The sequence below is a fragment of the Sciurus vulgaris genome (assembly GCF_902686455.1).
Source record: "Sciurus vulgaris genome assembly, chromosome: 19".
In the NCBI taxonomy this organism is placed as follows: Eukaryota; Metazoa; Chordata; class Mammalia; order Rodentia; family Sciuridae; genus Sciurus; species Sciurus vulgaris.
This window is the reverse complement of record NC_136480.1, coordinates 4,397,330-4,414,520: the sequence shown is the minus strand read 5'-3', so window position 1 is coordinate 4,414,520 and position 17,191 is coordinate 4,397,330. Positions and strand designations below refer to the sequence as shown.

At 37.8% G+C, this 17,191-nt stretch overlaps 1 protein-coding gene and 1 pseudogene across 2 annotated transcripts in view; one reads left to right on the top strand and one right to left on the bottom strand.

Moving 5' to 3' along the window:
• The window catches only part of LOC306650484 (uncharacterized protein), a gene marked incomplete at its 5' end in the record, with an annotated part of 90,244 nt that extends 74,280 nt beyond the window's left edge, over positions 1 to 15,964 (top strand). Inside the window, one exon of the mRNA XM_079122491.1 lies at positions 14,928 to 15,964. Within this exon, the coding sequence (XP_078978617.1) occupies positions 14,928 to 15,885 (958 nt within the window). The 3' untranslated portion in view covers positions 15,886 to 15,964. The remainder of the gene's footprint in view (positions 1 to 14,927) is intronic.
• On the bottom strand, positions 2,629 to 13,120 carry LOC306650426 (ankyrin repeat domain-containing protein 46-like; annotated as a pseudogene). The gene is made up of 2 exons: positions 13,100 to 13,120; positions 2,629 to 4,554 (listed from the first exon to the last, which is right to left on the bottom strand). The product of its transcript is annotated as an ankyrin repeat domain-containing protein 46-like (transcript).
• Positions 15,965 to 17,191: the final 1,227 nt, after the last annotated feature.

Genomic DNA, 17,191 nt, shown 5'->3' with positions numbered 1-17,191 from the left:
GAGCGTTGGGTGATGGATAGGGGTAAGGCAGGTGATGGACAGGTGAGAAGCAGGCAAATGGTGGATGATAGACTCCTGACAGTGAGAAATCTGCTCTCAAAATAGGCATCGATATGCTGGCAGATTGCAGGTGATCACAGGAGATCACAGAAGACAAATGGGGTAAAGAGCAGGGGATCGGTAAGCAGCAAAAACTGCCTCACAGAAAAACAGATATCCTCTGCTTGAATCCATTGTTGCAGAGCAACAGCCTCCCTCTAGACTGCCATCTTGGATCTCTAATTTTTATTAATTTAAAAAAATTTTACCAACTGCATTTTGATTCGTTGTACACAAATGGGGTACATCTTTTTCTGTTTGTGCACAATGTAGATTTATACCATTCATGTAATCATATCTGTGCACAGGGTATTGATGACTGTCTCATTCCACCATTTTTATACCCCTCCCTCTCATTTCCTTTTGCATAATCTAATGTTCCTCCATTCTTCTCTCACCCCCCACCTCCCACCCCCATTATATGTCATACTCCCTTATCAGGGAATACATTCAGGCTTTGGTTTTTTTTTTTTTTTTTTTTGGTGTTGGCTTATGTCACTTAGCATGATATGCCCCAATTCCATCCATTTATCTGCAAATGCCATAATATTCTTCTTCTTTATGGCTGAATAATATTCCATTGTCTATATATATTGCAGTTTCTTTATTCATTCATCTGTTGAAGGGCATCTAGGTTATTTTGACAATCTACATATTGGGAATTAAGCTGCTATAAATATTGTTGTAGCTGTGTTACTGTAGTATGCTCATTTTAAATCCTTTGTGTATAAACCAAGGAGTGGGATAAGTGGATCAAAAGGTAGGTCCATTCCAATTTGAAACTCCACCAGCAATGTAAAAGTGTGCTTCTTTCCTCAAATCCAGGGCAACATTTATTATTATTTGTATTTTTTTCTTTTTCTTTTCTTTTTTTTTTTTTTTTTTTTTTGTGCTGGGGATTGAACCCAGGGCCTTGTGCTTGCAAGGCAAGCACTCTACCAACTGAGCTACATCCCTAGCCCATTATTTGTATTTTTGATAGTAGCCATTCTAAGTGGAGTAAGATGAAATTGTAGAGTTGTTTTAATTTTCATTTACTTTAATTCTTGAGTAGCACTTTGAATAGCACAAAAATGGTTATTTAGTTTTGTTCAGTAAATTCATAACTTTCACATTCTTATTATCTTTTCCTCATTGTTTTATATTGTTGCTTTGATTGACCCACGTTTCTCTTTTTTCTTTGTGTGCTCTTATTTCCACTGAGATTTTTCTACTTAAAACCAAGCTTACAGTACATGCTTATAGTTATTCTGAAAATATTTGGAAATTACTAAATAAATAAACAATTGGTCAGATAAAAAGACATGTGCCTGTAATTCCAGATAAGTAGAAGTCTGAGGCAGAATGACTGCAAGTTTCTTGGTGAAATCCTGTCTCAAAATTAAACAATCTAGAAAAGGCCTGGGGGACTGTGGTTGGAGCTTAGTGTTAGAGCAGTTTCCTACCATGTGTGATCTTGTGGTTTGATCCTCAGCACCCCATAAAATCTAAGAAGAAAAATTTTGAAAAAGGTAAGAGGGACTGGTGAAGTAATTCAGTGGAAAACTGCCCCTGTATTCAATCCCCATAAAAGAAAAGAAGAGGGAAAAAATAAGGTAGAAAGTCAATTGATACATCACCTGACCCGTGAAATCTGAACAAGTTGAATTTAGGAGCTGTGATTTGGGAGATATTAGAGGTAATGTCAGTCAATGTTTTCATTTTATTTTACTTTTTGTGGTTCTGGTGATTAAACCCAGGGCCTTTGGTTGCAAGGCAAGCACTCTACCAACTGAGCTATATCCCCAGCCCTGCATTTTTTATTTTAATGGGCAAAAGTCAAGTGTCTGTACAACATGGTGGGTGTAGTTTATTATGTTATTCTTTTTATTTTGTATTGGGAATTGTGCCCAGTGGACTTTACCACTGGTCAATACCATCAGCTCTTTTTCTGTTTTGTTTTCTAGTTAGCATCTTACTAAATTGCTGAGGTTGGTCTTGAACAGGCCCTCCTTGTGTCTCAGCTCCTGAGTCACTGGGATTACAATTGTGTGCCAGCCATAGTGCCTGGATAATATATTGTATTCCTTTTTTTTTTTTTTTAAGGATTTACAAATATTTTATTGGTGGTTTTACTTAATACTGAATGCAGAGAAATCAAATAAATCAGCACTTAAAAGGAAGCATTAATCTTTAAAGAAGTGTAAAATATTTACATATATTGACTAGTTTTGTATGTTAGCAATCACAAAAAAATGTAAAATTTTAATTCTGAATATACTTTGAATTCGAGGTTATTTATTTATTTTGCTGTAGTTATACCAAGAATGATTAATTTTGTTTGTATCTAACCTAAAAGCAAGACTTTGCAAGATGATCCTGAGACAAAACAGTAAATCAGAAATTTTAAAGCAGCTTTTTAGGGGAGGATAAAGCCACAAAAAAGAAAAAGTTTCTATACCAGATATGTAAATGCAGTGGAGGAAATATGAAGGAGCAAACAAAGCACAAGTACTAATTTTACTCTGTTATTTCTAATTCTAGCAACAATTCAACAAACAATAACTTAATGCTGTCCTAGAAAATAAAACCATTAATTCTTTCACTACAATCTTCAGACTTTACTCAATGAACAATTATTAAACATTCAGATTTTTTTGTATTAACAGAAGAAATGACTTATATTTATAGAAACATTAATGAAAGAGGTCTTCAAACACACTGCTGAAAGCCACAATATAATTTGGGGGCCAGATTTCAATGTACACAATGTTATGAGTGATAAAGAGCTTATGACAGTACAGTGTGGCTCAGGGCTGTTGACTTGAGTACTCCACCTGTTCCTGTGTGGACAGGACTTCAATGACAACTCTGCCAGGTCTCTAAACAGGACTGCCCATTAAATAATTATGACATAACTGTGATGCACAGCTAGCTTATAGAACTGATGTTTCCATTGTAATAGCACTACAGAATTGTAGTGACATTAAATATTAGAATTATGTCTCCTTGCTAACTATTCAGCAGAAAAAGAGTTTTCTGACTGCATTTCTGATGAACAGGACACCTCTAAAATACACACAAGGGGAAAGTAGAAAGTGGGTAGAGTGAACTCCTGAAGCTGATTTTTCACAGACACTAACAAGCAAAGCAGTTTACAATAAATCAAAATCACCTGGAAGCAAAGATTAAATCAATCGGTTCTGAAGAAAATACAGCTCATTATGAAAGTTTTGTTTCCTTTGTGTTTAGACTTCAAAATGTTAAAATAAACCATATTCTAACAATATTAATGTGCCACACAGGATTTTAAAACTGTACTCTGAGTTCAAAGGTTTTGTCTTCTCTCCAGAGAAAGTAAATAAAAGGAAAAAAGGAGCTCTTACAAAAATAACCAAAAGTAAACATTACACCCAAAATATTCATAAAGAGAAGGCTTTTTTCTTTCCAGATACTTCAATTGGTCTAAGATCAGTGTAAGGTTTCCACCCTAAGAACTTCTACTCTCTTCCTTTAGCTTCTATTCTCTAGTCATTTGTGTGTTTTTATTAAAGAAGGCTATGGGCAGATTTTCTTAAGAAGTCAGGTTGAGTCAGAGGTAGCATTAGGATGCACTATAGTTGACTACAGTATGAAATTCAAATGAACACATTATGCTTCTAAAAGGATTGAAATAAGTAAAAGTACATAAAGAAAAATGTTCAGCCCTCACTGCCATGCACTAAGAAAAGTTCTGAGAAACTGGGAATCATTGTTGGGAGTCAAGAAATAGGCATTGGCCTCACCTCTTTGAGCTCCTTTAATGCACCAGTTCAGGCTGGTTTTCCATGAAGGGCAGCACTCCACTCACGTAGTACTCAATGCCAAGAGACAGCAAAGCAATGGCAAAGATCAGGAGCAGGACCCTCCAGAAGCCTAGATCCTCTACAAATTCCTTCCAAGTCATTCAAAAGCTGGACAGGACCCTTCAGCTGGCTGTAGGGTGGGATTAAGGAGAGAATGGCTTTCCATGGTGCTTTCACTCTCAACCATGTGCATGGTCTTCTGTTTTGAGTGGATTCCTCTGTGAAATCCTTTTACCTCCTGTTTTTCCAAAGGTTCCAGCAATCGGATGACTTCTTTATTCACTCCCCTGCACTTTGCCAGAACTAAAGGAGTTGCACCTTGATGATTGCATATATCAGTTTTGAGTCCATTGGAAACTAAGGATTGAATGGAATCCACATGGCCACAGAGATCAAGAGCTGTGTCTCTTTGATAATCTGTAGTCAGCAGATCAGCACAAATTTATGCAACAGCTGGCAGTTGGCTATATTCCCTTGGGCTACTGCAAGGTGAAGGCCTGTCCTGCCTCTGCTGTCGTGGACAATTTGAGTCAAAGCCAGTTTCCAGAACCATCTTAGAATAGGTAATATCTCCATCAATATAGGCTTGTAGCAATGACACATTAGTTTGAGAAGAATCATTTACAAAAACCTAGGATCTTGTCCTAATGTGGATGGAATATGGGTCAGCTGTAAGATTAGACCTTTCCTCCAGTGGTCACTCAGCAGTTTCTCTGAATTCTTAAGCAGGATCAACAAAAGTATTCAGTAAATGCCGGTAAGAATTTGGGAGACAAGCCGCAGTGATAGCAGCAGCACCTCTCTGCAGGTTGCAGATGGAGTATGGATTAGCTACTTGTGTATTGTGTGTTTTTTTTTTTTTCTCTTTTATTTATTTATTTATTTATTTATTTATTTTTATTGTAAACAAATGGGATACATGTTGTTTCTCTGCTTGTACATGGCGTAAAGTCATACCATTTGTGTAATCATAAATTTACATAGAGTAATGTTGTTTGATTCATTCTGTTATTTTTTCCCTTCCCCCACCCCTCCCACCCCTTTACCCTCTATACAGTACTTCCTTCCTCCATACTTGCCCCCCTCCCTAACCCTAACTCTAACCCTAACACTAACCCTTCCCTCCCCCCCATTATGTGTCATCCTCCATTTATTAGCGATATCATTCGTCCTTTGGCTTTTTGAGATTGGCTTATCTCACTTAGCATGATATTCTCCAATTTCATCCATTTGCCTGCAAATGCCATAATTTTATCATTCTTTATGGCTGAGTAATATTCCATTGTATATATATACCACAGTTTCTTTATCCACTCATCAATTGAAGGGCATCTAGGTTGGTTCCACAGTCTGGCTATTGTGAATTGAGCAGCTATGAACATTGATGTGGCTGTATCTCTGTAGTATGCTGATTTTAAGTCCTTTGGGTATAGGCCAAGGAGTGGGATAGCTGGGTCAAATGGAGGGTCCATTCCAAGTTTTCTAAGGAATCTCCACACTGCTTTCCAGAGTGGCTGCACTAATTTGCAGTCCCACCAGGAATGTATGAGTGTACCTTTCTCCCCACATCCTCGCCAACACCTGTTGTTGCTCATATTCTTGATAATCATCATTCTAATTGGGGTGAGATGGAATCTTAGGGTGGTTTTGATTTGCATTTCTCTTATTACTAGAGATATTGAACATTTTTCCATATGTTTGTTGATTGCTTGTAGATCTTCTTCTGTGAAGTGTCTATTCATTTCCTTAGCCCATTTGTCGACTGGATTATTTGAATTCTTGGAGTAGAGTTTTTTGAGTTCTTTATAGATTCTGGAGATTAGTGCTCTATCTCAAGTATGATTGGCAAAGATATTCTCCCACTCTGTAGGCTCTTTCTTCGCATTGCTGATAGTTTCCTTTGCTGAGAGAAAGCTATTTAGTTTGAATCAATCCCAGTGGTTGATTCTAGCTTTTATTTCTTGTGCTATGGGAGTCCTGTTAAGGAAGTCTGATCCTAGACCAACAAGGTGAAGATTTGGACCTACTTTTTCTTCTATAATCTGCAGGGTCTCTGGTCTGATTCCGAGGTCCTTAATCCATTTTGAGTTTAGTTTCGTGCATGGTGAGAGATATGGGTTTAGTTTCATTCTGTTGCATATGGATTTCCAATTCTCCCAGCACTATTTGTTGAAGAGGCTATCTTTTCTCCATTGCATATTTTTGGCACCTTTGTCTAGTATGAGAAAATTGTATTTATTTGGGTTTGTGTCCGTGTCCTCTATTCTGTACCATTGATCTACCTTTCTATTTTGGTACCAATACCATGCCGTTTTTGTTACTATTGCTTTGTAGTAGAGTTGAAGATCTTGTACTGCAATACCCCCTGTTTCACTCTTCCTGCTAAGGATTGCTTTAGCTATTCTGGGTTTCTTATTCTTCCAGATGAATTTCATAATTGCTTGCTCTATTTCTGTAAGGTACGTCATTGGGATTTTAGTTGGAATTGCATTGAATTTGTATAGCACTTTAGGTAGTATGGCCATTTTGACAATATTAATTCTTCCTATCCAAGAACATGGAAGATCTTTCCATCTTCTAAGGTGTTCTTTAATTTCTTTCTTTAGTGCTGTACAGTTCTCATTGTAGAGGTCTTTCACCTCTTTTGTGAGATTGATTCCCAAGTATTTTATTTTTTTCGAGGCTATTGTGAATGGGGTAGTTTTCCTAATTTCTCTTTCTGAAGATTCATCACTTATGTATAAAAATGCGTTGGATTTATCGACATTAATCTTGTAACCTGCTACTTTACTGAATTCACTTATGAGTTCTAAGAGTTTTCTGGTGGAATTTCCAGGTTCCTCTAAATATATAATCATGTCATCAGCGAACAGGGATAATTTGAGTTCTTCTTTTCCAATTCGTATCCCTTTAATTTCTTTGGTTTGTCTAATTGCTCTGGCCAGAGTCTCAAGAATGATGTTGAATAGAAGTGGTGAAAGAGGGCATCCCTGCCTTGTTCCAGTTTTTAGGGGGAATGCTTTCAGTTTTTCACCATTTAGAATGATATTAGCCATGGGCTTAGTATAAATGGCCTTTACAATGTTAAGGAATGTTCCCACTATCCCTATTTTTTCTAGTGTTTTGAGCATGAAGGGGTGCTGTATTTTATCCAATGCTTTTTCTGCATCTATTGAAATAATCATGTGATTCTTGACTTTAAGTCTATTAACATGGTGAATTATGTTTATTGATTTCCTGATGTTGAACCAACCTTGCATTCCTGGGATGAAACCCACTTGATCATGGTACACTATCTTTTTAATATGTTTTTGTATGCGATTTGCTAAAATTTTGTTGAGAATTTTTGCGTCGATGTTCATTAAGGATATTGGTCTGAAATTTTCTTTCCTTGATGAGTCTCTGTCTGGTTTAGGTATCAGGGTGATATTGGCTTCATAGAATGAGTTTGGGAGGGTTCCCTCCTCTTCTATTTTATGGAATACTTTGAGAAGTATTGGAATGAGCTCTTCTTTAAAGGTTTTGTAGAACTCGGCTGAGAACCCATCTGGTCCCGGACTTTTCTTTGTTGGTAGGCTTTTGATGACTTCTTCTATTTCAGTACTTGAAATTGGTCTATTTAAATTGTGTATGTCCTCCTCGTTCAGTTTAGGCAATTCATATGTCTTTAGAAACCTGTTGATGTCTTCGAAATTTTCTATTTTGTTGGAGTATAGATTTTCAAAATAGCTTCTAATTATGTTTTGTATTTCAATCCTGTCTGTTGTGATATTTCCTTGTTCATTCCGAATTTTAGTGATTTGGGTTTTCTCTCATCTTCTCTTTGTTAGTGTGGCTAAAGGTTTATCAATTTTGTTTATTTTTTCGAAGAACCAACTATTTATTTTGTCAATTTTTTGTATTGTTTCTTTTGTTTCAATTTCATTGATTTCAGCTCTGAGTTTAACTATTTCCTGTCTTCTACTACTTTTGGTGCTGGTCTGTTCTTTTTCTAGGGCTTTGAGCTGTAGTGTTAGATCATTTATTTGTTGAGTTTTACTTCTTTTATTAAATGCGCTCCATGAAATAAATTTCCCTCTAAGTACTGCTTTCATAGTGTCCCAGAGATTTTGATATGATGTTTCTTTGTTCTCATTTACCTCTAAGAATTTTTTAATTTCCTTCCTAATATCTTCTGTTATCCATTCATCATATAATAGCATATTGTTTAATCTCCAGATGTTGGAATAGTTTCTGTGTTTTACTCTTTCATTTATTTCTAACTTCAATCCATTATGATCTGATAGAATACATGGTAGTGTCTCTATCTTCTTGTATTTGCTAACATTAGCTTTGTGGCATAATATATGGTCTATTTTAGAGAAGGATCCATGTGCTGCTGAGAAGAAAGTGTATTCACTCTTGGTTGGATGGTATATTCTATAAATGTCCGTTAAGTCTAAATTATTGATTGTGTTATTGAGATCTATGGTTTCTTTGTTCAATTTTTGTCTGGAAGATCTGTCCAGTGGTGAGAGAGGCGTGTTAAAATCACCTAGTATGATTGTGTTGTGGTCTATTTGGTTTCTGAAATTGAGAAGGATTTGTTTGACATACATGGATGAGCTACTGTTTGGGGCATAGATGTTTATGATTGTTATATCTTGCTGATTTATGCTTCCCTTAAGTAGTATGAAATGACCTTCTTTATCCCTTCTGACTAACTTTGGCTTGAAGTCTACATTATCGAAAATGAGGATGGATACTCCAGCTTTTTTACTGAGTCCATGTGCATGGTATGGTTTTCCCCATCCTTTCACCTTTAGTCTATGGGTATCTTTTTCTATGAGATGAGTCTCTTGCAGGCAACATATTGTTGGATCTTTCTTTTTAATCCAATCTGCCAGTCTATGTCTTTTGATTGATGAATTCAGGCCATTAACATTCAGGGTTATTATAGAGATATGATTTGGTTTCCCAGTCATTTGGGTCATTTTTTAAATTTTATTAATTTATTTGTTTGACACAACTTGTTTCCTCCTTTATTTGACAATTCCTTTAGGATAATTCCTCCCTTTGCAGATTTTCTTCTTTGTTTTTCATCTCTTCCTCATGGAATATTTTGCTGAATATGTTCTGTAATGCTGGCTTTCTTTTTGTAAATTCTTTTAGCTTTTGTTTATCATGGAAGAATTTTATTTCATCGTCAAATTTGAAGGTAAGTTTTGCTGGGTATAAGATTCTTGGTTGGCATCCATTTTCTTTCAGGGCTTGAAAAATGTTGTTCCAGGCCCTTCTAGCTTTTAGGGTCTGGATTGAAAAATCTGCTGATATCCGTATTGGTTTCCCCCTGAATGTAATTTGCTTCTTTTCTCTCACAGCCTTTAAAATTCTGTCTTTATTTTGTATGTTAGGTATTTTCATTGTAATGTGCCTTGGTGTGGGTCTGTTGTAATTTTGTGTATTTGGAGTCCTATAAGCCTCTTGAACTTGATTTTCCATTTCATTCTTCAGATTTGGGAAATTTTCTGATATTATTTCATTGAATAAATTGTTCATTCCTTTGGCTTGTTTCTCTAGGCCTTCTCAATCCCAATAATTCTTAAATTTGGCCTTTTCATGATATCCCATAGTTCTTGTAGATTCTGTTCATGATTTCTTACCATCTTCTCTGTTCAACTTTGTTTTCAAGGTTAAATATTTTGTCTTCAATGTCTGAGGTTCTGTCTTCCAGGTGTTCTATGCTATTGGATATGCTTTCTATGGAGTTCTTAATTTGGTTTATTGTTTCCTTCATGTCAAGGATTTCTGTTTGGTTTTTTTTTCAATATCTCTAACTCTTTATTGAAATGATCTTTTACTTCCTGTATTTGCTCTTTTAACTGTCGATTGGTGCGATCATTCAATGCTTGCATTTGCTCTTTCATCTCATCATTCAGTGCATGCATTTGCTGTTTCATCTCATCGTTTGCTTCTCTGATCATTTTAATTATGTACATTCTGAACTCCTTTTCTGTCATTTCTTCTGCCATGCTGTCACTGGGTTTTATTGATGTAACATCTAGATTTGTTTGCAGCGTTTTCTTTCCTTGTTTTCTCATATTGTTCAGGTATCAGTGGACCGCTGAGATATTGCAGATTTCCTCTATTGACTTACAATGTCCCTGAAGATTTCTATATATCCCCCCTTAGCCTTCAGTAGGCTGAAGTCTTGGAGGAAGTTGATAATGCGGTGCTCCACAAGGAAGCTGCCTCTCTAGGAGTGGTGGCCTTCAGGTGGGGTATAATCCCTGCTAGTGGGCAGAGGTGCCTCCACTTGTTGACCAATGGACATCCAAAGGGGACCTAGGCTGCGGGCTGAGGCAAGGCCTGTTTGGGCCTGAGTCTCTGGTTTTACCGTCCTTGTGGGGAAACCTCACCCGGCAGGGAAGACTCACCCGGTGGGGAGGTCTCGCTGGTCAGTTCCCTCCTAGAGGTTCCCCTCAATTTACAGCTACCGCCTGGGCTGGGCTGCCTTCCTCTGCAAAATTCCCAGGGGCCCAGCCCTACCTCCTGGGCCTGGGAGCCTCACCCTTCGCAGATGAATCTCCTTAGGCTGCCCCTCCTCAGAGAATCTGCCCCCAGGCCTGGAACCTTCGCTCCGCCCTAAGCCTGTCTCTGTGCGGCTCTTCCACCAAGAAGCCTCCTGGATCCTGGGACCCTGCTCTGCACTTAATCGCCTGGCTATGCGGCCCCTCCTCTGAGCAGCCACCTGGGGCCCCGTACAATCGCTCTGAGTCCCAGAGACCCGCCACACGCCTCTTCCTCCAGACTGCCGCCCAGTATTCTGGTGCGGTCACTAGGAGTCCAAGAAACTCACTGCGTGCCTCCTCCTCCCACCAACCACCTGTAGCCCGGGGCAATCAATCACTCCGAGTCGAAGTGACCCTCCCCGTTCCTCCTCCTTCTCCAGATAACCCCCGGGGTGTTCAGGTGCGGTCGCTGTGAGTGGCTCTGAATCCACGTGACCCACTGCACGGGTCCTCTGGGCAACCGCCCGGAGCTCTGGTGTGGCCACTCAAGACCAAGCGACCCACCGCGCTTTTCCTCCAGGCAGTCCCCCTGTGTTCAGGAGCTGTCACTTTAAGTCCAAACAACTCACCACTCGCCTTCTCCTCTGAGCAGCCACCTGGAGCGCTAATGCAGTCACTGCGTGTCCACATGTCCCGCTGCGCTCCTCCTCTTCCTCCTCCTCCTCCTCCTCCGGGCAGGCCCCGGGGTTCAGAAGTGGTCTGAGTCCAAACAGCTCGCCACGCAGCCCCTCCTCTGGCAACCGCCTTCAGCTCTGGTGTAGTCGCTCTGAATCCAAGCGGCCACGCTCGTCCCCCTCTTCGTCCTCAGGGCAGGTGCCAGCGTCCAGAAGCGTCATTCTGAGTCCAAACTGCTCACTGCGCGGCTTCTCCTCTGGCAACCGCCTGTAGCTCTGGTGTAGTCACTCTGAATCCAAGCGGCTGCGCTCCTCTTCCTCCTCCTCCTCCTCAGGGCAGGCCCCGGTGTCCTGAGTCCACACAGCTCTCCTCGCCACTCCTCCCCTTGGCAGTCACCGGAGCCCCAGTGGTTGCTCCGAGTCCCAGCGCTGTGCTGAGCGGCCTCCTCTACGATGCTCCCAGTTGTCCGAGTTCACTGCTCCAGTGGGGGGAGGGGTGTCTCGCCGGCAGCTCTACTTCACAAAGTTCCCTGCGTTCGGGGACCACCGTCCCATCCGGGACGCCTTCCCAATGGGTGAGAGTCACCCGGCTGCTTTGAGTTGGTCCCAAGTGTCTCAATATCTCCTCTTTTGAATCCTGAGTCCTGGAGCAACATGAAATGCAGCCACCCTCTAGGCCGCCATCTTGTAACCCCCGTGTATTGTGTTTTAATGAGTGCTACTAGAATGTACATAAAGTTTACTAAAAATAAATCGAATTATGTAACATAATGCATGTATTAATTAGTTATATTTTGTCATTTGTGAGCCATAGAACATGAAGTACATAAAAAGTTATTAGTGTAATCAGATAATATATAACAAAAGTTATGAACATTAAAAAAATCAGTCCTTTCTGTTGATTTCTATGCTTTGACTTCATTCTTGTCATACTAAAATAAACTGTGATAGGCTTTTGTTGCCCCTCAAACCAGTTTTTTGCTGTATCTTCTCTAGATGTGTGTGTATATTTCTCCCACTGTAAATGCCCATATTTCTTCTTAAGCAATAATTGTTTAAACCCATGATGAATCATCTTTGGCACTGTCATCCAAAATTTACCTTTTATCTCCAGCTCTCTGTGGAGACACAAACTAGTTTGCATAAAGTTGTCAAAAAAGTCATAGCTGTTTGTTTCACACTTCCCTTTTGCTCACAGGAGAATAAAACTGTTGATAGTTTTTTCTTATTGCACAATGTCCTACTGTTTTTTGGGAATGACTGTGTTCATCAAATAACACATTTTCCTTTTCTCTACTACATGACTCTCCCTATTGTGCTCATCTGTGGTTCTGTAAAATCAAAGATAGTTTTGAAAGTTCTCACAAGTCATTTTTTTCAGTGAATTTTTATGAAGTTTCTTTTTTATTTTTTATTTGTTCTTAGTAATATAAGACATTCACATCCATTTTGATAAAATTTTACAAGCTTGATATATATTTTATTCTAATTAGGACCAATTCTTGTGGGTGTTCATGCTGGTGAAATTCACATATGGATTTTCATATGTGTACATAGAAAAATTATGTTAGATTTATTCTACTGTCTTTTCCACTCCTACCCTCTTTGTACCATGATTTCTTTATTCATTCATTTGTTGATGTGCTTCTAGGTTTGTTCCATACCTTAGTTACTATGAATTGTGCTTTTGTAAACATTCATGTGGCCGTGTCATTGCACTATGCTCATTTTAAATACATTGGATACGTTGAAGTGGCATAACTGGATCAAACAGTGGTTCCATTCCTAGTTTGTTTTTACCAGGAATTGAACCCAGAGGTGCTTAACCACTGAATTGCATCTCCAGCCCTTTTAATGTTTCATTTAGGGACAGGATCTCACGGAGTTGCTAAGGGCCTCACTATGTTCCTGAGACTGGTTTTGAACTCATGAACCTCCTGCCTCAGCCTCCAACGCTCATCCCTCATTTTTGAGGAATCTCCATTCTGCTTGCTCAAATTTTCCATCCTACTTTTCCTCTCATCTGTGCCATCATTTGTTGCTACATGTATTCTTGGTTACTCCCATTCTGAGTGGAGTATGGGGGAATCTCATTATAGTTTTATTTTGTATTCTCTAATTACTAGAGATATTGGCCATTTTTTTATATATTTGATGATCCTTCCTATTTCATTTTTTGAGGACATGTTATGATTTTTTACCCATTTATTTATTAGGTTTTTTAATCGATTCGTTACAATCTTGGTTTTGCTTTACTGTTTCCTTTCTGATGTCCTCACATTGATAATAACTTTTCTTTTTTTGCAAAGTATATTCACAAAGTGTAGCAAGTAAAATAACTTGTTCCTTTGATTTATTTCAGTGATGTATTTTCATCAAACCCAAGAATTTTCATCAGAGCTGGGAATACAATGTTCATTCCATCAGGTGATAAAGGGAAGGTATGGAGACTGTGGCATTGAGAATGTATGCTTAGAGAAAGAATGGAAATGTGTGGAGGAGAGTAATGTTCAGGACAATTGTCATGGTGAATATAGTAGTTGTGAGATAGCTACAAAATAAAGTTTTTTTTTCACAAATTGATATCAAGAATATATGAAGTCTCAGAAAATACCTTAATTTTGCTTATCAGTTTTGAGGAAGGTTTTGAGTATCTTGAAAATTTATGTCCATTGAATTTTTGATAACATAACCTTGTGAAATGACGAGGATGTGGGGAAAATGGTACACTCAAAGATTGCCGGTGGGGCTGCAAATTAGTGCAGCCACTCTGGAAAGCAGTGTGGAGATTTCCTAGAAAACTTGGAATGGAACCACCATTTGACTCAGCTATCCCACTCTTTGGCCTATACCCAAAGGACTTAAAATCAGCATACTACAGAGACACAGCCACATCAATGTTCATAGTTGCTCAATTCACCATAGCCAGGTTGTGGAACCAACCTAGATGCCCTTCAATTGATGAATGGATAAAGAAATGGTGGTATATAAATACGATGGAATATTACACAGCCATAAAAATAATAAAATTATGGCATTACAGGCAAATGGATAAAATTGAAGAATATCATGCTAAGTGAGATAAGCCAATCTCAAAAATCCAAAGGACAAATGATCTGCCTGAACAGTGGATGATGACACATAGTTGGGGGGTGGGAAGGAGGTAAGAATGGAGGAAAGAGGAACTTTATAGAGGGAAAAGAGGGGTGGGAGGTGTGGGGGGAAGGGAAAAAATTATGGAATGAGTCAAACACTATTATCCTATGTAAAAGTATGACTGCACAAATGGTATGCTTTTACTTCATGTACAGAGAAATATTATGTATCTCATTTGTGTACAATAAAAATAAATTAAAAAATAAATAAAATGAAAAATAAAAAAGTGAAATAAAATTTGGAAAATATGAAATAAAATCTATTCCATTCTTCAGTTCATAACAATGAACATTTGAAATGTAGAATTTGTTTAAATTTTTACTCAAATGTTTTTGTAGGCAATAGATTTAGTAATATAAATCTATATTACTGAGTATAAAATAAATTACTAAGTATGATCAGTTTTTTAACATAATGAAGCATTAGTTGTTCTACATTCAACAAACAGTCCTTCCTTGTGTCCAAATATAACATTTTAATGAATGTAGGAAGATGTGTACTTATACTCTATTACTTTGTAAACAATCAGGTATAGCTATTGGGTATTAATTCTACATTTATTATAAAACTTTCAACATGTTTTTGCTAGTTCAGTACCCTAAATAAATGAGCGCATTTTTATTGGTGAAAAATATAAGAAATGCAGTGAAACTCACAAATATTTAATATTTTTTAAATCCTAGAAAATATCATGGTGATCATTTTACAAAGAAGCTTTACAAAGGCAACAAATGCCAACAAGTATTTCATCAGTGCTCACAATTTATCATTCCAAGCATCCATATTCAAGAAAAGGATTGCAAATATCAACAATGTGGAAGAAGTTTAAATAAAATCACAAGAATTAATCAGTGCTTGAAAAATCATGTGGGGAAAATGCCATACAGATTTCAGAAATGCATTAAAGCGTTTAAGGATTTCTCAACCCTTTATCACAGTAGTGATAAACCCTACAGATGTGAAGATTGTGGTAAATGTTTTAATCAAAGGTCATGCTTTACTAAACACAAGAAGTGTCATACTGGAGAGAAGCCCTATACTTGTAAAGAATGTGGAAAGGCATTTATTTGCCCCTCAAATCTTACTAGGCATAAGAGGATTCATAGTGATGAGAGACCATACAAATGTATAGAATGTGAAAAAGATTTTAAATATATCTCAGGCCTTACTCAACACCAGAGGATTCATACTGGAGAGAAGCCCTACAAATGTACAGAATGTGGTAAAGCATTTACACGATTTTCAAACTTCACTGAACATCAGAGTGTTCATAGTGATGAGCGACCATATGAATGTAAGGAATGTGGCAAAGGCTTTAAGTGTAGTAGAGCCCTTATTGTACACCAGGAAATTCATAGGGATGAGAGACCATATGAATGTAAGGAATGTGGCAAAGGCTTTAAGTATAATAAAGCCCTTATTCAACACCAGAATATTCATACTGGAGAGAAACTGTACAAATGTACAGAATGTGGGAAAGCATTTACTCACTTTTCAGACTTGACTCGACACTACAGGATTCATATAGATGAGAGACCATATGAATGTAAGGAATGTGGCAAAAGTTTCAAGTACAGTGGAACCCTTAGTAGACACCAGAGGATTCATAGGGATGAGAGACCATACAAATGTAATGAATGAGGCAAACATTTGAAATTCATCTCAACTGTTACTCAACAGCAGACTATTCATACAGGAGGGAAGCCATATAAATGCAAATAACGTGGAAAAGCATTGATGTAGAGCTCACATTCAACAGCACAGGATTCTTAATGATGAATGTAAAGTGTTGCAAAGGCTTTAAGGACTGCCCAACCCTTATTAATCATCACAAGGTTTATAGTGATGAGAGATCATACAAATGTATGGACCGTAGCAAACATTTTCAACGCAACCCTTTCTTACTGCAAGAGAATTCATGTTGGAGAATATTCCTATGATTGTAAAGAATGAGGCAAAGCTCTTCATAGGAGTTCATTCTTGGTTTTTAACTGGACTTGGTTTCCCGTTTGATTGACTTTTTTTGTAGTGTAGATTCTCCCTCTGCTAACTCATTGGTTTTCATTTCCTCCTTGTGGAATATTTTTCTTAGAATGTTCGTTAGTTCATGCTTTCAATTTGTAAATTCTTTTAACTTTCGTTTATCATGGAAGCATTTTATTTCATCATGAAATTTGAATGTTAGTTTTGCTGGGTATAACATTCTTGGTTGTCTTCCATGTTGTTTAGAGTTTGAAATATGTTGTTCCAGAACCTCCTACACTTTAATGTGACTGAGAAATCTGCTGATGTTCATATTGGATTCCCTATATATGTAATCTGATGGTTTTTCTCTCAGGCTTTAAAATTCTATCTTTATTTTGTATGCTAGACTTTTTCTTTAAAATATGCCTTAGTGCGGGTCTGGTGTAATTGTATACAATGGTGTAATTTGCTGACCTGTAAGCCTTTTGTAATTGATTTTCCATTTCATCCTTCAGGTTTTGGAAATTTTCTGACATTATTTCATTGGGCAGATTTTTCATTCATTTGGTTTGTAACTCTGTGTCTTTCTCAATCCAAATAATTCTTAAATTTGGCCTTTTCATGTTATCTCATAATTCTTGGAGGTTCTGTTCATGATTTCTTTCAATCTTCTCTTTTTAGTGAAATTTATTTTCAGGATGAAATATTTTGTCTTCATTATCTGAGGTTGTGGGGAAAAGGTACACTCATAAATTGCTGGTGAGGTTGCAAATTAGTGCATCCACTCTGGAAAGCAGTATGGAGATTCCTCAGAAAGCTTGGAATGGAACCACCATTTGACCCAGCTATCCCACTCCTTGGCCTATATCCAAAAGACTTCAAATCAGCATACTACAGAGACACAGCCACATCAATGTTCATAGCTGCTCAATTCACAATAGTCAGATTGTGGAACCAACCTAGATGTCCTTCAATTGATGAA